The sequence below is a fragment of the Pseudophryne corroboree genome, chromosome 3, assembly GCF_028390025.1.
Source record: "Pseudophryne corroboree isolate aPseCor3 chromosome 3, aPseCor3.hap2, whole genome shotgun sequence".
In the NCBI taxonomy this organism is placed as follows: domain Eukaryota; kingdom Metazoa; phylum Chordata; class Amphibia; order Anura; family Myobatrachidae; genus Pseudophryne; species Pseudophryne corroboree.
This window is the reverse complement of record NC_086446.1, coordinates 712595512-712617362: the sequence shown is the minus strand read 5'-3', so window position 1 is coordinate 712617362 and position 21851 is coordinate 712595512. Positions and strand designations below refer to the sequence as shown.

The window sequence follows — 21851 nt, the reverse complement described above, 5'->3', positions numbered from 1 at the left end:
TTGGCTAGATATATCTATATATTATTGAAAAGCAGCTATTAGGGACATAACTCAGTTAGTCCCTGTACATATATAGCGCTCTGGTGTGTGCTGGCATACTCTTACTCTGTCCCCCCAAAGGGCTTTTTGTGGGTCCTGTCCTCTGTTTGAGTGGGGTGTGTCGGTACGGCTGTGTCGACATGTTTGAGGAGGATAATGAGGTGGAGGCGGAGCAGATGCATTTAGAAGGGATGTCACCCCCTGCGGGGCAGACGCCCGAGTGGATGAGCTTATGGAAAGAGATGAGTGCACGTATAGACTCCTTACATAAGAAATTTGACGACATGCCAAATGTGGGACAGCCGGGATCTCAGCTTGTGCCTGTCCAGGCGTCTCAGGGGTCGTCAGGGGCTCTAAAACGCCCGCTACCTCAGGTTGCAGACCCAGATGTCGACACGGATACTGACACCAGTGTCGACGACGATGAGTCAAATCTAATGCCTGTCAAGGCCATTCACTGCATGATTGAGGCAATGAAAGAGGTGTTAAACATTTCTGATTTACATCCAGGTACCACTAAAAAGGGTATTATGTTTGGGGAGAAAACTACCCGTAGTTTTTCCCCCATCAGATGAATTAAATGAGGTGTGTGAAGAAGCGTGGCTTTTCCCTGATAAAAAATTGGTAATTCCTAAGAAAGTACTAATGGCGTTCCCTTTCCCGCCAGAGGATAGGTCACGTTGGGAAACACCCCCTAGGGTGGATAAAGCGCTCACACGTTTGTCAAAAATGGCAAGGTGGCACTACGGTCTCAGGATACGGCCGCCCTGAAGGAGCCTGCTGATAGAAAGCAGGAGGCAGTCCTGAAGTCTGTATACACACACTCAGGCATTATACTTAGACCAGCTATTGCGTCAGCATGGATGTGCAGTGCTGCCGCTGCGTGGTCAGATAAACTGTCAGAAAATATTGACACACTAGACAGAGACACTATTCTCCTAGCAATTGACCATATAAAAGATTCAGTCTTATACAGTATATGAGAGATGCACAGAGGGAAATTTGCCGGCTGGCATCTAAAGTAAGTGCATTGTCCATCTCTGCTAGGAGAGGCTTATGGACTCGTCAGTGGACGGGAGATGCAGATTCCAAGAGGCACATGGAAGTTTTGCAGTATAAAGGGGAGGAATTATTTGGGGATGGTCTCTCCGACCTAGTTTCCACAGCAACGTCTGGGAAGTCAGCATTTTTACCCCATGTCCCCTCGCAGCCTAAGAAGGCGCCATTTTATCAGGTTCAGTCCTTTCGGACCCAGAAAAACAAGCGTGGAAAAGGAGGGTCTTTTCTGTCTAGGGGCAGAGGTAGGGGAAAAAGGCTGCAACAGACAGCAGGTTCCCAGGAACAAAAGTCCTCCCCCGCTTCCTCTTCCAAGTCCGCCGCATGACGGTGGGGCTCCCCAGGTGGAGCCAGGGACGGTGGGGGCCCGCCTCAGAAATTTCAGCGATCAGTGGGCTCGCTCACAGGTGGATCCCTGGATCCTTCAAGTAGTATCACAGGGATACATGCTGGAATTCGAGACGGCTCCACCCCACCGGTTCCTAAAATCTGCCTTGCCGATTGCTCCCTCAGACAGGGAGGCGGTGCTAGCGGCAATTCACAAGCTGTATTCTCAGCAGGTGATAATCAAGGTACCCCTACTTCAACAAGGCCGGGGTTACTATTCCACACTATTTGTGGTGCCGAAACCGGACGGTTCGGTGAGACACATTTTAAATTTGAAATCCTTGAACATGTACATAAAAAAATTCAAGTTCAAGATGGAATCGCTCAGGGCGGTTATTCCAAGCCTGGACGAGGGGGATTACATGGTTTCTCTGGACATCAAGGATGCTTACCTGCATGTCCCTATTTACCATCCTCACCAGGAGTACCTCAGATTTGTGGTACAAGATTGTCATTACCAATTCCAGACGCTGCCGTTTGGACTCTCCACGGCACCAAGGATATTTACCAAGGTTATGGCGGAAATGATGATACTCCTTCGAAAAAAGGGAGTTTTAATTATCCCGTACTTGGACGATCTCCTAATAAAGGCACGGTCTAAGGAACAGTTGTTGGTGGGAGTGGCACTATCTCAGGAAGTGCTGCACCAGCACGGCTGGATTCTGAATATCCCAAAGTCACAGCTGATGCCGACGACACGTCTAATGTTCCTGGGGATGATTCTGGACACGGTCCAGAAAAAAGTGTTTCTCCCGGAGGAGAAAGCCAGGGAGTTGTCTTCTCTAGTCAGGGGCCTCCTGAAACCGAAACAGGTATCCGTGCATCACTGTACGCGAGTCCTGGGAAAAATGGTCGCTTCTTACAAAGCAATTCCATTCGGCAGGTTCCATGCCAGAATTTTTCAATGGGACCTGTTAGACAAGTGGTCCGGATCGCATCTTCAGATGCATCGCTTGATAACCCTGTCTCCCAGAACCAGGGTGTCTCTTCTGTGGTGGCTGCAGAGTGCTCATCTCCTGGAGGGCCGCAGGTTTGGCATACAGGACTGGGTCCTGGTGACCACGGATGCCAGCCTTCGAGGCTGGGGAGCAGTCACCGGGGAAGAAATTTCCAAGGACTATGGTCAAGTCAGGAGACTTCCCTTCACATAAATATTCTGGAACTAAGGGCCATCTACAATGCCCTCAGTCAAGCAAAATCCTTGCTTCTACACCAGCCGGTGCTGATCCAGTCAGACAACATCACGGCAGTCGCCCATGTGAATCGTCAGGGCGGCACAAGAAGCAGGATGGCAATGGCGGAAGCCACAAGGATTCTCCGATGGGCGGAAAATCATGTACCAGCACTGTCAGCAGTGTTCATTCCGGGAGTGGACAACTGGGAAGCAGACTTTCTCAGCAGACACGACCTCCACCCGGGAGAGAGGGGACTTCATCCAGAAGTCTTCCAAATGATTGTTCATCAGTGGGGTCGTCCACAGGTGGACATGATGGCGTCCCGTCTAAATGGCCTCTACCACTAAGACAAGACCTGCTCCAGCAGGGGCCCTGTCTGTTCCAAGACTTACCGCGGCTGCGTTTGACGGCATGGCGGTTGAACGCCGGATCCTGAAGGAAAAGGGTATTCCGGAGGCAGTTATTCCTACGCTTATTAAAGCCAGGAAAGAGGTTACAGCAAATCATTATCACCGCATATGGCGGAAGTATCTTGCATGGTGTGAGGCCGAAAAGGCCCCAACAGAGGAATTTCAACTAGGTCGATTTCTGCATTTCCTGCAAGCAGGACTGAATATGGGCCTAAAACTAGGCTCCATTAAGGTACAGATCTCGGCTCTGTCGATTTTCTTTCAAAAAGAACTAGCTTCAGTACCTGAAGTTCAGACATTTGTAAAAGGAGTGCTGCATATTCAGCCCCCGTTTGTGCCCCCGGTGGCACCTTGGGATCTCAATGTGGTGTTGAGTTTCTTAAAATCACATTGGTTTGAACCACTAAAAACCGTGGATCTGAAATATCTCACGTGGAAGGTGGTCATGTTATTAGCCTTGGCTTCTGCCAGGCGTGTATCAGAATTGGCGGCTTTGTCTTGTAAAAGCCCTGATCTGATTTTCCATATGGACAGGGCAGAATTGAGGACTCGTCCCCAGTTTCTTCCTAAGGTGGTGTCAGCGTTTCACCTGAACCAACCTATTGTGGTGCCTGCGGCTACTAAAGACTTGGAGGACTCCAAGTTGTTAGACGTGGTCAGGGCCCTGAAAATATGTTTCCAGGACGGCTAGAGTCAGAAAATCTGACTCGCTGTTTATCCTATATGCACCCAACAAGTTGGGTGCTCCTGCTTCTAAGCAGACTATTGCTCGTTGGATTTCCAGTACAATTCAACTTGCGCATTCTGTGGCAGGCCTGCCACAGCCAAAATCTGTCAATGCCCATTCCACAAGGAAGGTGGGCTCATCTTGGGCGGCTGCCCGAGGGGTCTCGGCTTTACAACTTTGCCGAGCTGCTACTTGGTCAGGGGCAAACACGTTTGCAAAATTCTATAAATTTGATACCCTGGCTGAGGAGGACCTGGAGTTCTCTCATTCGGTGCTGCAGAGTCATCCGCACTCTCCCGCCCGTTTGGGAGCTTTGGTATAATCCCCATGGTCCTTACGAAGTTCCCAGCATCCACTAGGACGTCAGAGAAAATAAGAATTTATTCACCGGTAATTCTATTTCTCGTAGTCCGTAGTGGATGCTGGGCGCCCATCCCAAGTGCGGTTTATCTGCAATACTTGTACATAGTTATTGTTAACTAAATCGGGTTATTGTTGAGCCATCTGTTGAGAGGCTCAGTTGTTTCATACTGTTAACTGGGTATATTATCACGAGTTGTACGGTGTGATTGGTGTGACTGGTATGAGTCTTACCCGGGATTCAAAATCCTTCCTTATTGTGTACGCTCGTCCGGGCACAGTACCTAACTGAGGCTTGGAGGAGGGTCATAGTGGGAGGAGCCAGTGCACACCAGGTAGTCTAAGATCTTTCTAGAGTGCCCAGCCTCCTTCGGAGCCCGCTATTCCCCATGGTCCTTACGGAGTTCCCAGCATCCACTACGGACTACGAGAAATAGAATTACCGGTGAGTAAATTCTTATTTCTCGGACGTCCTAAGTGGATGCTGGGGACTCCGTCAGGACCATGGGGATTAGCGGCTCCGCAGGAGACAGGGCACAAAAATAAAAGCTTTAGGACTAGGTGGTGTGCACTGGCTCCTCCCCCCATGACCCTCCTCCAAGCCTCAGTTAGGTTTTTGTGCCCGGCCGAGAAGGGTGTAATCTAGGTAGCTCTCCTGAGCTGCTTAGAATAAAAGTATAGACTTAGGTTTTTTTATTTTCAGTGAGTCCTGCTGGCAACAGGCTCACTGCATCGAGGGACTAAGGGGAGAAGAAGCGAACTCACCTGCGTGCAGAGTGGATTGCGCTTCTTGGCTACTGGACATTAGCTCCAGAGGGACGATCACAGGCCCAGCCATGGATGGGTCCCGGAGCCGCGCCGCCGGCCCCCTTACAGATGCTGAAGACAGAAAAGGTCCAGAAATCGGCGGCAGAAGACGTCCATGTCTTCATAAAGGTAACGCACAGCACTGCAGCTGTGCGCCATTGCTCTCAGCACACTTCACACCGCGGTCACTGAGGGTGCAGGGCGCTGGGGGGGGGGGCGCCCTGAGACGCAATGAAAACACTATATATGACTAAAAATACATCACATATAGCTCCTGGGCTATATGGATGTATTTAACTCCTGTCATTTTACCTCAGAAAAAGCGGGAGAGAGGCCGCTGAGAAGGGGGCGGAGCCTATCTCCTCAGCACACAAGCGCCATTTTCCCACACAGCTCCGCTGGTAGGAAGGCTCCCAGACTCTCCCCTGCACTACAGAAACAGGGTAAAAAAGAGAGGGGGGGGCACTTCTTTGGCTAGATATAGATATATTGCAGCTATAAGGGATAGACACTTATTTATAAGGTTGTCCCTATACATATATAGCGCTTTGGTGTGTGCTGGCAAACTCTCCCTCTGTCTCCCCAAAGGGCTAGTGGGGTCCTGTCCTCTATCAGAGCATTCCCTGTGTGTGTGCTGTGTGTCGGTACGCGTGTGTCGACATGTATGAGGAGGAAAATGGTGTGGAGGCGGAGCAATTGCCTGTATTAGTGATGTCACCCCCTAGGGAGTCGACACCTGACTGGATGGTCTTATTTAAGGAATTACGTGATAGTGTCAGCACTTTACAGAAAACTGTTGACGACATGAGACAGCCGGCAAATCAGTTAGTGCCTGTCCAGGCGTCTCAGACACCGTCAGGGGCTCTAAAGCGCCCATTACCTCAGTCGGTCGACACAGACCCAGACACGGACACTGACTCCAGTGTCGACGGTGAAGAAACAAACGTATTTTCCAGTAGGGCCACACGTTACATGATCATGGCAATGAAGGAGGCTTTGCATATTTCTGATACTACAAGTACCACAAAAAAGGGTATTATGTGGGGTGTGAAAAAACTACCCGTAGTTTTTCCTGAATCAGAAGAATTAAATGAAGTGTGTGATGATGCGTGGGTTTCCCCCGATAAAAAACTGCTAATATCTAAGAAATTATTGGCATTATACCCTTTCCCGCCAGAAGTTAGGGCGCGTTGGGAAACACCCCCTAGGGTGGATAAGGCACTCACACGCTTATCAAAACAAGTGGCGTTACCGTCTCCTGATACGGCCGCCCTCAAGGAGCCAGCTGATAGGAAGCTGGAAAATGTCCTAAAAAGTATATACACTCATACTGGTGTTATACTGCGACCAGCGATTGCCTCAGCCTGGATGTGCAGCGCTGGGGTGGCTTGGTCGGATTCCCTGACTGAAAATATTGATACCCTTGACAGGGACAGTATTTTATTGACTATAGAGCGTTTAAAAGATGCGTTTCTATATATGCGTGATGCACAGAGGGATATTTGCACCCTGGCATCAAGAGTAAGTGCGATGTCCATTTCTGCCAGAAGATGTTTATGGACACGACAGTGGTCAGGTGATGCGGATTCCAAACGGCACATGGAAGTATTGCCGTATAAAGGGGAGGAGTTATTTGGGGTCGGTCTTTCGGACCTGGTGGCCACAGCAACAGCTGGAAAATCCACCTTTTTACCCCAACTCACCTCTCAGCAGAAAAAGACACCGTCTTTTCAGCCTCAGTCCTTTCGTCCCCATAAGGGCAAGCGGGCAAAAGGCCAGTCATATCTGCCCCGGGGTAGAGGAAAGGGAAAAAGACTGCAGCAGACAGCCTCTTCCCAGGAACAGAAGCCCTCCACCGCTTCTGCCAAGTCCTCAGCATGACGCTGGGGCCTTACAAGCAGACTCAGGTGCGGTGGGGGGTCGTCTCAAGAGTTTCTGCGCGCAGTGGGCTCACTCGCAAGTAGACCCCTGGATCCTACAGGTAGTATCCCAGGGGTACAGATTGGAATTCGAGACGTCTCCCCCTCGCAGGTTCCTGAAGTCTGCTTTACCAACGTCTCCCTCCGACAGGGAGGCGGTATTGGAAGCAATTCACAAGCTGTATTCCCAGCAGGTGATAATCAAAGTACCCCTCCTACAACAGGGTAAGGGGTATTATTCTACACTATTTGTGGTACCGAAGCCAGACGGCTCGGTGAGACCTATTCTAAATCTGAAATCTTTGAACACTTACATACAAAGGTTCAAATTCAAGATGGAGTCACTCAGAGCAGTGATAGCGAACCTGGAAGAAGGGGACTATATGGTGTCCCTGGACATCAAGGATGCTTACCTTCATGTCCCAATTTGCCCTTCTCACCAAGGGTACCTCAGGTTCGTAGTACAGAACTGTCATTATCAGTTTCAGACGCTGCCGTTTGGATTGTCCACGGCACCCCGGGTCTTTACCAAGGTAATGGCCGAAATGATAATTCTTCTTCGAAGAAAAGGCGTCTTAATTATCCCTTACTTGGACGATCTCCTGATAAGGGCAAAGTCCAGGGAACAGTTGGAGGTCGGAGTAGCACTATCTCGGGTACTGCTACAACAGCACGGCTGGATTCTAAATATTCCAAAATCGCAGCTGATCCCAACGACACGTCTGCTGTTCCTAGGGATGATTCTGGACACAGTCCAGAAAAAGGTGTTTCTCCCGGAGGAGAAAGCCAGGGAGTTATCCGAGCTAGTCAGGAACCTCCTAAAACCAGGAAAAGTGTCAGTGCATCATTGCACAAGGGTCCTGGGAAAAATGGTGGCTTCTTACGAAGCGATTCCATTCGGCAGATTTCACGCAAGAACTTTTCAGTGGGATCTGCTGGACAAATGGTCCGGATTGCATCTTCAGATGCATCAGCGGATAACCCTGTCTCCGAGGACAAGGGTGTCTCTTCTGTGGTGGCTGCAGAGTGCTCATCTACTAGAGGGCCGCAGATTCGGCATTCAGGATTGGATCCTGGTGACCACGGATGCCAGCCTGAGAGGCTGGGGAGCAGTCACACAGGGAAGAAATTTCCAGGGAACGTGGTCAAGTCTAGAGACTTCTCTCCACATAAATATACTGGAGCTAAGGGCAATTTACAATGCTCTATGCCTAGCAAGACCTCTGCTTCAAGGTCAGCCGGTGCTGATCCAGTCGGACAACATCACGGCAGTCGCCCACGTAAACAGACAGGGCGGCACAAGAAGCAGGAGGGCAATGGCAGAAGCTGCAAGGATTCTCCGCTGGGCGGAGAATCATGTGATAGCACTGTCAGCAGTGTTCATTCCGGGAGTGGACAACTGGGAAGCAGACTTCCTCAGCAGGCACGATCTTCACCCGGGAGAGTGGGGACTTCACCCAGAAGTCTTCCACATGATTGTGAACCGTTGGGAAAAACCAAAGGTGGACATGATGGCGTCCCGCCTCAACAAAAAACTGGACAGGTATTGCGCCAGGTCAAGGGACCCTCAGGCAATAGCTGTGGATGCTCTGGTAACACCGTGGGTGTACCAGTCAGTGTATGTGTTCCCTCCTCTTCCTCTCATACCCAAGGTACTGAGAATTATAAGACGGAGAGGAGTAAGAACTATACTCGTGGCTCCGGATTGGCCAAGAAGGACTTGGTACCCGGAACTTCAAGAGATGCTCACAGAGGACCCATGGCCTCTGCCGCTAAGAAGGGACTTGCTTCAGCAAGGGCCCTGTCTGTTCCAAGACTTACCGCGGCTGCATTTGACGGCATGGCGGTTGAACGCCGGATCCTAAGGGAAAAAGGCATTCCGGAAGAGGTCATACCTACCCTGGTCAATGCCAGGAAGGAGGTGACCGCACAACATTATCACCGCATTTGGCGAAAATATGTGGCGTGGTGTGAGGCCAGGAAGGCCCCCACGGAGGAATTTCAACTGGGTCGATTCCTGCATTTCCTGCAAACAGGAGTGTCTATGGGCCTCAAATTGGGGTCCATTAAGGTTCAAATTTCGGCCCTGTCGATTTTCTTCCAGAAAGAATTGGCTTCAGTTCCTGAAGTCCAGACATTTGTGAAGGGAGTACTGCATATACAACCCCCTTTTGTGCCTCCAGTGGCACCGTGGGATCTCAACGTAGTTCTGGGATTCCTCAAATCACATTGGTTTGAACCGCTCAAATCTGTGGATTTGAAATATCTCACATGGAAAGTGACCATGCTGTTGGCCCTCGCCTCGGCCAGGCGAGTGTCAGAATTGGCGGCTTTGTCTCACAAAAGCCCATATCTGATTTTCCATTCGGACAGGGCAGAACTGCGGACTCGTCCCCAGTTTCTCCCTAAGGTGGTGTCAGCGTTTCACCTGAACCAACCTATTGTGGTGCCTGCGGCTTCTAGGGACTTGGAGGACTCCAAGTTGCTGGACGTTGTCAGGGCCCTGAAAATATATCTTTCCAGGACGGCTGGAGTCAGGAAAACTGACTCGCTGTTTATCCTGTATGCACCCAACAAGCTGGGTGCTCCTGCTTCTAAGCAGACGATTGCTCGTTGGATTTGTAGTACAATTCAGCTTGCACATTCTGTGGCAGGCCTGCCACAGCCAAAATCTGTAAATGCCCATTCCACAAGGAAGGTGGGCTCATCTTGGGCGGCTGCCCGAGGGGTCTCGGCTTTACAACTTTGCCGAGCTGCTACTTGGTCAGGGGCAAACACGTTTGCAAAATTCTACAAATATGATACCCTGGCTGAGGAGGACCTGGAGTTCTCTCATTCGGTGCTGCAGAGTCATCCGCACTCTCCCGCCCGTTTGGGAGCTTTGGTATAATCCCCATGGTCCTGACGGAGTCCCCAGCATCCACTTAGGACGTCAGAGAAAATAAGAATTTACTTACTGATTAATTCTATTTCTCGTAGTCCGTAGTGGATGCTGGGCGCCCATCCCAAGTGCGGATTGTCTGCAATACTTGTACATAGTTATTGTTACAAAAATCGGGTTGTTATTGTTGTGAGCCATCTTTTCAGAGGCTCCTCTGTTATCATGCTGTTAACTGGGTTCAGATCACAGGTTATACGGTGTGATTGGTGTGGCTGGTATGAGTCTTACCCGGGATTCAAAATCCTTCCTTATTGTGTACGCTCGTCCGGGCACAGTATCCTAACTGAGGCTTGGAGGAGGGTCATGGGGGGAGGAGCCAGTGCACACCACCTAGTCCTAAAGCTTTTATTTTTGTGCCCTGTCTCCTGCGGAGCCGCTAATCCCCATGGTCCTGACGGAGTCCCCAGCATCCACTACGGACTACGAGAAATAGAATTATCGGTAAGTAAATTCTTATTTTTTTAAACTTCCATGTAAAATGAATCCGCTTTTGGCAAGAGAACCCAATCCGGCCAAGTTCTTCCTTAAAAAAACTGCACATCTGTGCCCTCCTTTAACCCAGATTCTACCATCCTGGTCCATACATGACCGCAATCTGCAAAATAAGCTGCACAATGTCACAGAGCAACATATGCAATCACTATTGCACTGTCCTCAGTGAGCCTTAAGTGTCTGCTTTCATTAGACCGAGACCTCAGATCTGTACCAGCTTTTGTTGTCTTGAATTGCTTCACGTATATTTATTGCCATTATAATATATAAGTATATATTCGTACAGTTTGTAATTTCTGTTAATCCTTGCTCCCCTCACGCTCATAGCACCAAGCTCCATTTAGCGCTCATTTACTGCAGCTGTTTGGCAGCTTTGCGCCCGGCAGAGATCAGAAGAAAGAGGATGTTGGACAACACGCCCCTCAGTCCAGCCAAGCTCCAGATACAAGAGAGGAGACTGCACAGAATCAGGCCTCCACACCTCATACCTCGTTTCAACAGCTGTCAAGCTCTCAAAGTGATTTAGGGTCGATTATGTCATCGGTACTGCAGGCTCAGATGGGCCAGACTCCAAATTGCCATAGCCCTGACTCCTTACTGCCCCTCCTACGCAACCTTTGTGGGGAGAAGAAGCCGCGCGGAGAGATCAGACAGGAATCCTGTTCAGCACCAAGGTAATCAAACAGCACAAAAGTTCTACTGTGTATACTTCGCTCTGTCTGCAGTGGGTGAAAATAATGAAAACTAAAGTCTGGTTTGTTGCTGGAACAATTTTGTTGTGCAACTCACATTTTTCTACATATCTCCAAAATAACCCATAGGAAAGCTATATTTCTCTGATGTCCTAGTGGATGCTGGGAACTCCGTAAGGACCATGGGGAATAGCGGCTCCGCAGGAGACTGGGCACAAAAGTAAAGCTTTAGGACTACCTGGTGTGCACTGGCTCCTCCCCCTATGACCCTCCTCCAAGCCTCAGTTAGATTTTTGTGCCCGGCCGAGAAGGGTGCATTCTAGGAGGCTCTCCTGAGTTCTTAGAAAAAGTTTAGTTTTAGGTTTTTTATTTTCAGTGAGACCTGCTGGCAACAGGCTCACTGCATCGAGGGACTAAGGGGAGAAGAAGCGAACCTGCCTGCTTGCAGCCAGCTTGGGCTTCTTGGCTACTGGACACCATTAGCTCCAGAGGGACCGAACACAGGCCCAGCCTCGGAGTCCGGTCCCAGAGCCGCGCCGCCGACCCCCTTACAGAGCCAGAAGCAAGAAGAGGTCCGGAAAATCGGCGGCAGAAGACATCAGTCTTCACCAAGGTAGCGCACAGCTGCAGTGCTCCTCATGCACACCTCACACTGCGGTCACTGATGGGTGCAGGGCGCTGGGGGGGGGCGCCCTGAGCAGCAATAAAAACACCTTGGCTGGCGAAAATACATCACATATAACCCCCAGGGCTATATGGATGTATTTTAACCCCTGCCAGAATCCATAAAAAAGCAGGAGAAAAGTCAGCGAAAAAGGGGCGGAGCCTATCTCCTCAGCACACTGGTGCCATTTTCCCTCACAGCTCCGTTGGAGGGAAGCTCCCTGGCTCTCCCCTGCAGTTACTACACTACAGAAAGGGTTAAAAAAGAGAGGGGGGGCACTAATTAGGCGCAGTATAAATAAAACAGCAGCTATAAGGGGAAAAACACTTCTATAAGGTTATCCCTGTATATATATAGCGCTCTGGTGTGTGCTGGCATACTCTCCCTCTGTCTCCCCAAAGGGCTAGTGGGGTCCTGTCCTCTATCAGAGCATTCCCTGTGTATGTGCTGTGTGTCGGTACGATTGTGTCGACATGTATGAGGAGGAAAATGGTGTGGAGGCGGAGCAATTGCCTGTAATGGAGATGTCACCCCCTAGGGAGTCGACACCTGAGTGGCTGAGCTTATGGAAGGAATTACGTGACAGTGTCAGCTCTTTACAAAAGACGGTTGATGACATGAGACAGCCGGCTACTCAGCTTGTGCCTGTCCAGGCGTCTCAAAAGCCATCAGGGGCTCTAAAACGCCCGTTACCTCAGATGGCAGATACAGACGCCGACACGGATACTGACTCCAGTGTCGACGATGAAGAGACGAATGTGACTTCCAGTAGGGCCACACGTTACATGATTGAGGCTATGAAAAATGTTTTACATATTTCTGATAATACAAGTACCACTAAAAAGGGTATTATGTTTGGTGAGAAAAAACTGCCTGTAGTTTTTCCTGCATCTGAGGAATTAAATGAAGTGTGTGATGAAGCGTAGGTTTCCCCCGATAAAAAACTGATAATTCCTAAAAGGTTATTAGCATCATACCCCTTCCCGCCAGAGGATAGGGCACGTTGGGAAACACCCCCTAGGGTGGATAAAGCGCTCACACGTTTGTCTAAACAGGTGGCACTACCGTCTCCTGATACGGCCGCCCTTAGGGAACCTGCTGACAGAAAGCAGGAGAATATCCTAAAATGTATATACACTCACACGGGTGTTATACTGCGACCAGCAATCGCCTCAGCCTGGATGTGCAGTGCTGGGGTGGCTTGGTCGGATTCCCTGACTGACAATATTGATACCCTAGATAGGGACAGTATATTACGGACTATAGAGCATTTGAAAGATGCATTTCTATATATGCGTGATGCACAGAGGGATATTTGCCGACTGGCATCAAGAGTAAGTGCGCTGTCCATTTCTGCCAGAAGAGGGTTATGGACGAGGCAGTGGTCAGGTGATGCTGATTCCAAAAGGCATATGGAAGTATTGCCTTATAAAGGGGAGGAGTTATTTGGGGTAGGTCTATCAGACCTGGTGGCCACGGCAACTGCTGGGAAATCCACATTTTTACCCCAGGTAGCCTCTCACCATAAGAAGACGCCGTATTATCAGGCGCAGTCCTTTCGGCCCCATAAGGGCAAGCTGGCAAAAGGCTCCTCTTTTCTTCCCCGTGGCAGAGGGAGAGGAAAAAGGCTGCAGCAAACAGCCAGTTCCCAGGAACAGAAGCCCTCTCCCGTTTCTGCCAAGTCCTCAGCATGACGCTGGGGCTTTACTAGCGGACTCAGGCACGGTGGGGGCTCGTCTCAAGAATTTCAGCGTGCAGTGGGCTCACTCACAGGTGGACGCCTGGATCCTTCAGGTGGTATCTCAGGGGTACAAATTGGAATTCGAGACGTCTCCCCCTCGCCGTTTCCTAAAGTCTGCTTTACCGACGTCTCCCTCCGACAGGGAGGCGGTATTGGAAGCCATTCACAAGCTGTATTCCCAGCAGGTGATAATCAAGGTACCCCTCCTGCAACAGGGAAAGGGGTATTATTCCACGCTGTTTGTGGTACCGAAGCCGGACGGCTCGGTGAGACCTATTTTAAATCTGAAATCCTTGAACACTTACATACAAAGGTTCAAATTCAAGATGGAGTCACTCAGAGCGGTGATTGCGAACTTGGAAGAAGGGGATTATATGGTGTCTTTGGACATCAAGGATGCTTACCTCCATGTCCCAATTTACCCTTCTCACCAAGGGTACCTCAGGTTTGTGGTACAGAACTGTCACTATCCGTTTCAGACGCTGCCGTTTGGTTTGTCCACGGCACCCCGGGTCTTTACCAAAGTAATGGCCGAAATTATGATACTCCTTCGAAGGAAGGGAGTTTTAGTTATCCCTTACTTGGACGATCTCCTGATAAGGGCAAGATCCAGGGAACAGTTGGTAGTCGGGGTAGCACTATCTCAAGTAGTGTTGCGGCAGCACGGTTGGATTCTCAATATTCCAAAATCGCAGCTGATCCCGACGACACGTCTTCTATTCCTAGGGATGATCCTGGACACAGTCCAGAAAAAGGTGTTTCTCCCGGAGGAGAAAGCCAGGGAGTTATCCGAACTAGTCAGAAACCTCCTAAAACCAGGCCAAGTGTCAGTGCATCAATGCACAAGGGTCCTGGGAAAAATGGTGGCTTCCTACGAAGCAATCCCATTCAGGAGATTCCACGCAAGAACTTTCCAGTGGGACCTGCTGGACAAATGGTCCGGATCGCATCTTCAGATGCATCGGCGGATAACCCTGTCACCAAAGACAAGGGTGTCTCTCCTGTGGTGGTTGCAGAGTGCTCATCTTCTAGAGGGCCGCAGATTCGGCATTCAGGACTGGGTCCTGGTGACCACGGATGCCAGCCTGCGAAGCTGGGGAGCAGTCACACAGGGAAGAAATTTCCAGGGCTTGTGGTCAAGCCTGGAGACATCACTTCACATAAATATCCTGGAGCTAAGGGCCATTTACAATGCCCTAAGCCAAGCAAGACCTCTGCTTCACGGTCAGCTGGTGCTGATCCAGTCGGACAACATCACGGCAGTCGCCCACGTGAACAGACAGGGCGGCACAAGAAGCAGGAGGGTAATGGCAGAAGCTGCAAGGATTCTTCGCTGGGCAGAAAGTCATGTGATAGCACTGTCAGCAGTGTTCATTCCGGGAGTGGACAACTGGGAAGCAGACTTCCTCAGCAGGCACGACCTCCACCCGGGAGAGTGGGGACTTCACCCAGAAGTCTTCCACATGATTGTAAACCGTTGGAAAAAACCAAAAGGTGGACATGATGGCGTCCCGCCTCAACAAAAAACTGGACAGGTATTGCGCCAGGTCAAGGGACCCTCAGGCAATAGCTGTGGACGCTCTGGTAACACCGTGGGTGTACCAGTCAGTGTATGTGTTCCCTCCTCTGCCTCTCATACCCAAGGTACTGAGAATTATAAGACGTAGAGGAGTGAGAACTATACTCGTGGCTCCGGATTGGCCAAGAAGGACTTGGTACCCGGAACTTCAAGAGATGCTCACAGAGGACCCGTGGCCTCTAACTCTAAGAAGGGACCTGCTCCAGCAAGGACCCTGTCTGTTCCAAGACTTACCGCGGCTGCGTTTGACGGCATGGCGGTTGAACGCCGGATCCTGAAGGAAAAAGGCATTCCGGAAGAAGTCATTCCTACCCTGATCAAAGCCAGGAAGGATGTGACCGCAAAGCATTATCACCGCATTTGGCGAAAATATGTTGCGTGGTGCGAGGCCAGGAAGGCCCCAACGGAGGAATTTCAACTGGGTCGATTCCTGCGTTTCCTGCAAACAGGAGTGTCTATGGGCCTAAAATTAGGATCCATTAAGGTTCAGATTTCGGCCCTGTCGATTTTCTTCCAGAAAGAACTGGCTTCAGTTCCTGAAGTTCAAACGTTTGTCAAGGGGGTGCTGCATATACAGCCTCCTTTTGTGCCTCCAGTGGCACCTTGGGATCTCAATGTAGTTTTGGGGTTCCTAAAATCACATTGGTTTGAACCGCTTAAATCTGTGGATTTGAAATATCTCACATGGAAAGTGGTCATGCTGTTGGCCCTGGCTTCGGCCAGGCGCGTGTCAGAATTGGCGGCTTTATCTTATAAAAGCCCTTACCTGATTTTTCATACGGACAGGGCAGAATTGAGGACTCGTCCTCAATTTCTCCCTAAGGTGGTTTCAGCGTTTCACCTGAACCAGCCTATTGTGGTACCTGCGGCTACTAGGGACTTGGAGGACTCCAAGTTGCTGGACGTTGTCAGGGCCCTGAAAATATACGTTTCCAGGACGGCTGGAGTCAGAAAATCTGACTCGCTGTTTATCCTGTATGCACCCAACAAGCTGGGTGCTCCTGCTTCTAAGCAGACTATTGCTCGTTGGATTTGTAGTACAATTCAGCTTGCACATTCTGTGGCAGGCCTGCCACAGCCAAAATCTGTAAATGCCCACTCCACAAGGAAGGTGGGCTCATCTTGGGCGGCTGCCCGAGGGGTCTCGGCTTTACAACTTTGCCGAGCAGCTACTTGGTCAGGGGCAAACACGTTTGCAAAATTCTACAAATTTGATACCCTGGCTGAGGAGGACCTGGAGTTCTCTCATTCGGTGCTGCAGAGTCATCCGCACTCTCCCGCCCGTTTAGGAGCTTTGGTATAATCCCCATGGTCCTTACGGAGTTCCCAGCATCCACTAGGACGTCAGAGAAAATAAGAATTTACTTACCGATAATTCTATTTCTCGTAGTCCGTAGTGGATGCTGGGCGCCCATCCCAAGTGCTGATTGTCTGCAATACTTGTACATAGTTATTGTTAACTAAATCGGGTTATTGTTGTTGCGAGCCATCTATCCAGAGGCTCCTCTGTTATCATGCTGTTAACTGGGTTCAGATCACAAGTTGTACGGTGTGATTGGTGTGGCTGGTATGAGTCTTACCCGGGATTCATAAATCCTTCCTTATTGTGTACGCTCGTCCGGGCACAGTATCCCAACTGAGGCTTGGAGGAGGGTCATAGGGTGAGGAGCCAGTGCACACCAGGTAGTCCTAAAGCTTTACTTTTGTGCCCAGTCTCCTGCGGAGCCGCTATTCCCCATGGTCCTTACGGAGTTCCCAGCATCCACTACGGACTACGAGAAATAGAATTATCGGTAAGTAAATTCTTATTAAATGCCAATATCATTATTAATAGGGGCCTAATTTAGATCTGATCGCAGCAGGAAATTTGTTAGCTAATGGGCAAAACCATGTGCACTGCAGGGGGGGGGGGGGGGGGGGGGGGCAGATGTAACATGGGCAGAGAGAGTTAGATTTGGGTGGGGTGTGTTCAAACTGAAATCTAACTTGCAGTGTAAAACTAAAGCAGCCAGTATTTACCATGCACAGGAACAATATAACCAGCCCAAATCTAACTCTCTCTGCACATGTTATATCTGCCCCCCCCCCCCCCCCCCCCCCCACCCCTGCAGTGCACATGGTTTTGCCCATTACCTAACAAATTTGCTGTTGTGATCAGATCTGAATTAGGCCCTAGGCTGCGAGCTCTAAGACTGGGACCTCCCTCTGGGGTTCATTCCGAGTTGATCGCTCGCTAGCTATTTTTTGCAGTGCTGCGACCAGATAGTCGCCGCCTATGGAGGAGTGTATTTTCGCTTTGCAAGTTGCGAACGCTTTTGCAGCCGAGCGGTACAAAAACGTTTTTTGCCGTTTCTGAGTAGCTCTGGACTTACTCAGCCGCTGCGATCACTTCAGTCTTTTTGGTGCCGGAATTGACGTCAGACACCCGCCCTGCAAACGCTTGGACACGCCTGAGTTTTTCCAAACACTTCCAGAAAACGGTCAGTTGCCACCCACAAACGCCCTCTTCCTGTCATTCTCCTTGCGATCGGCTGTGTGAATGGATTCTTTGTTAAATCCATCGCTCAGCACCGATCCTCCTTGTAGCTGTACGACGCACCTGCACATTGTGGTGCATGCGCAGTTTTGCCGACTTTTGACCCGATCGCAGCACTGCAAATGATAGCTAACGAGCGAACAACTCGGAATGACCCCCTCTGTCCCTTGTATGTACTTTCTCAGTCGGCCTTCTGAGTCCTTGAGTTATATGTATGTCCCTTTCTTCTTTGTACGAGACATTTACTGACTGTCTGGCAATGCCGAGTTTGGTGACACTTTACAAATAAACAATGATCTGCATTAAGCTTATATACACTTGCCTGAAACAAGTCATTTTTTGGCGAGACCACCCTCCTTAGAGATGGGAACGTTGCAGGTATATATTCTGACTTACAGGGCAGCTATTATGAGTACCTGGTGGTGCAGATATTTGTGTTGTGAACCAACATTCATGAAAATGAGGCATCGTTTTGTTTCCTGGAAACCAGTGTTCTGACTGACGCACATTGTGACTAATATTCTGAAGGTATTGCTTGTTATACCCCTTTCACACCGCAAAAATAACTTGATATCGAACCGGTATATTGCCAGGCCAACACTGGTCCTGTGTGGTATGAAAGGGGCCATGATGAATTCCTGGGCCGCCTGATCCGGTAATTCAACCAGGGAATAAAGCAATGTTATTCCCAGGTTAAGTACTGGATCATGTGCGGTGTGAACGGTTGCCGGTTCGACGGGACCCATTTACAGCATAGGCGGCTAGGAGATGATCTCCTCTCCCGATGTCGCCGCCGTCCCCGCCCCCAATGGCAACCCGACACGGCATATTGCCAGGTCAGGGAAGCCAGTGTTTGGGTCCAATGCCAGGTCACGCCCGTAAAGGAGCAGTGTCCAGTTTCCAGGTGCGACCCGGCATTTGCGATGTGAAAGCGGTTTTAGTGAATGTTGGTTCGGCCCACAAAATGGCTGCCACTACACTCTGCGGGTGATGTGTACTTTAATTGTGTGTACTTAATGACTTGCTCTATTAGGGAACAGAGACATATGATTATATTGGTGATGAGATAATGGACCTACTGTTGTGAAAGATAATTACTGTAAAAGTCACTGAGAAATGTGGGGGAGATTTATTGAAACTTGGAGAGAAAGTACCAACCAGGGTCTGTCGGCCGTCCTTACGTCTGTTAGATGGCCGGTCACCTGTGCCCTGGCCGAATCAGGCAAATGGAGAACGAGCTCTGCCCTTGCTATGATCTTGCAATGAGGGGGAGATGTATCAAAGCTTGGAGAGCAATACAGTGGATAAATTACCAACCAATCGGCTCCTAGCTGTCACTTTTCAAAAAGTCTGTAAAATGACAGGAGCTGATTGGTTGGGTACTTTATTTCTCTCCGATACTTGATACATCTTCCTCTGTCACGGAACCCTAGTGTGACTTCTCATCCCATTTAATATTTAAATGGTATGAGAGGGTTTGGGGTGTCGGCCAGGCATGTGGCTGGTACTGAAGTGTATGGGTAGTGTAAATCAAACAAGGAGACAGGAATTGAGAACAGTGAAAGCTGGAAATAATTTTTTAAACCAATTTATGTAAAGCAGATTATTTTGGACCTGTGGTACGGATGTAATATGTCTGTGTTATAATGGAAATGTCATACCAACGTCTGTAAAATGTTTGGAGGTGACCCCATATCCAGGTATGTACTACCTTGGAACGCTAATTGTACAATAAGTCACATGATCAGCGTTAGCGCTGTATTCCCCAAACTATAAATTAATGATATCACTACTCACCAAACTCTAAGCATTTACTTACATGGGATATATAACTGTGGAACTGGAGCTATAAATAAGTGGGGTTCCCTTAATTTGTAGAACCTTTAAAATTCCCTGCCTGTGATCCTATTACCAGTTAAGATGATATTAATGTACTATCGGATTGTGTAATGCTTGTTTAGCTCTCCATTGTTCCCTGTGCCACCTGACACATAAGCTGGTGATACTGTGCCCATATGTGAACTTTAAACAGAATGTCATCTTTGACTATATGCACCCATTTTGTAAGCGCTCGTAGAACTAAAGGGGGGTACTCACGGAGCAATCGCTGCTTAAAATCTAAGCAATCTGACTAGATTGCTTAGATTTTAAGCAGCAATCACTCCGTGTGTACCCCTCACAGCGATAGCGATGCGCAGCCCCGTGCATCGCTAATCCCCCCGTCTCCCCCCGCACGCACAGCACACATCTCTCCCACATCGGCCCGTGAGTACTGGGCTTTACAATGTGTTTCGTGTTTCGGCTGCTTGTATTCTTTACAAACCATGAATTAAATACTATGGTGGCCAATCTCGGGATCGGCAGGATCCCGGGATTTAGCGCCAAAAATTGCCGGGATTGGAAGCTCCAATCCCGGGGATTGAGGGATCAGAGTTGAGCGTCCACAGGACGCTCAGACGCTGCCCGGCTTTCTTATTCCGGCTCCCCAGTGCAGTGTGAGAGGTCACGCAGCGCTGTCAGCTGCTGCAGTGAGCCACCATCAGCGATGAGCGGTTGTTCGCCCGCCCGAAGTATATGGTGAGTTATATGTGCGGGGTGGGGTGAGGCGGCGGCCACCTAGCTAAAAGCCAATCCCGGGATTGGCCATTTTTCAATCCCGATACTCGGGATTGAAAAAATGGCCCGGGATTGGCTTAAGCACTGTATTTACGCATTGCTCTTTGCAGCGACTATATGAAGAAACACTTGGCAATTAGTGACATGTCATAATCACCGAAAGTTTGAAGCTTTGTTTAGAATAGAAAAATATTCCACGTATTCATGTCTCCTGCACAGTATGGTATATACATTGTATTGTGTTTTTATTGCAGGGAAGAGAAGGTGGATCCGGCTTTGGAGAAACTGCTTTCGGTACACATGGAGCGTATGGAGAGGACCCTCTTGGATCACATTGATCACAGGATGAAGACTTTGCAGGAGCACCTGGACGCTAGACTAGACCGGTTAATGAACTTAGTAGAGAGCAGCAGCAGCTCTGAGTCTTCGTCCAGGAACACAGCGGAGAAGATGGTGAATGGGCAGTTGGAGCACAGACATGAGCAGGACTGGGACATGCATTGATTCCAGGCCGTTCTCTCTGCCGAGTCATCCTGTCCTTTATTGTTGTAGCAGCTGTACTCAGGATGTAGCATCCTTGTTCTTATGACCAATGTAACAACCTCCGCTTACTTGGAATCCACACAACAGAGGAGACTTGTTTCCCACTGGTTGCTGTTGCTCTAACCACAGAAAACGTTGACCAATGCAAGAAAGGTTCTGGCATGTAACTGCAAATGTGTTATCGGTGCTGTAGCATTTAGTATATATGTTAATGAATACGCTCTACCAGCTGCTGACATCCTCAGTCCTCTGCTTACGGTGTGCATTGCCGTCATGCTGCACATCAGGACTATGGGGCAGAAGTATTAACCTGGAGAAGGCATAAGGAAGTGACAAACCAATGATAAGTGCAAGGTGATAAACGCACCAGCCAATCGGCTCCAATATGTAAATTAACAGCTAGCAGCTGATTGGCTGGTGCATTTATCACCTTGCACTTATCACTGGTTTATCGCTTCCTTATCCTGTTTCCAGGCTTAATACATCTGCCCCTATATTACATACTGAGGCAGATGTATTAACATGGAGAAGGCATAAGGAAGTGATAAACCAGTGATAAGTGCAAGGTGATAAAGGCACCAGCCAATCAGATCCTAACTGTTAATTTACATTTTGGAGCTGATTGGATGGTGCCTTTATCACCTTGCACTTATCACTGGTCCTTATGCCTTCTCCAGGTTAATACATCTGCCCCTATATTACATACTGTACCATATCAACATGACTATTTCAAATGGAAATTTTTGTTGGCAGCTTTTAAGTTGGTATTAATGGTTTTAAGAAAGATCTTATCCGTTCTGAATATTTTATTAGTTGGTAAGAAGTAACATTTTGTCAATGCAATGGTTGAACTTATCAAACTCTGTATATTAACCTTAATTTATATGAAGCCCCGACCATATACTGCAGCACTGTAACTGGGATATTGTATTAAAGAAAATGTATTTATTTTTTGCAATAAGAAATATAATATATGTCTGATCCTGACCTCTTTTTATGTTAAACTCGCAGTGGATCCCAGCCTCGGTCCTCAAGTAACCCCAACAGTTCATGTTTTCCAGGTCACCTAGCAGGTGCACAGGTGTATTCATTACTAACTGACACATTTTAAAAGACCCACAGGTGGAGCAAATTATTTCACTTGCACTCCTGTGAGAAGACCTGGAA

General features: G+C 49.0%; 1 protein-coding gene across 1 annotated transcript in view; it reads left to right on the top strand.

The window, feature by feature from the left end:
• Nucleotides 1–21033, top strand: part of C3H10orf88 (chromosome 3 C10orf88 homolog) — a 30401-nt gene extending 9368 nt beyond the window's left edge. The window contains exons 4-5 of the mRNA XM_063962125.1: nucleotides 10641–10987; nucleotides 20396–21033. Coding sequence (XP_063818195.1) covers nucleotides 10641–10987; nucleotides 20396–20645 — 597 coding nt within the window. The 3' untranslated portion in view covers nucleotides 20646–21033. The remainder of the gene's footprint in view (nucleotides 1–10640; nucleotides 10988–20395) is intronic.
• The last annotated feature ends 818 nt before the right edge of the window (nucleotides 21034–21851 follow it).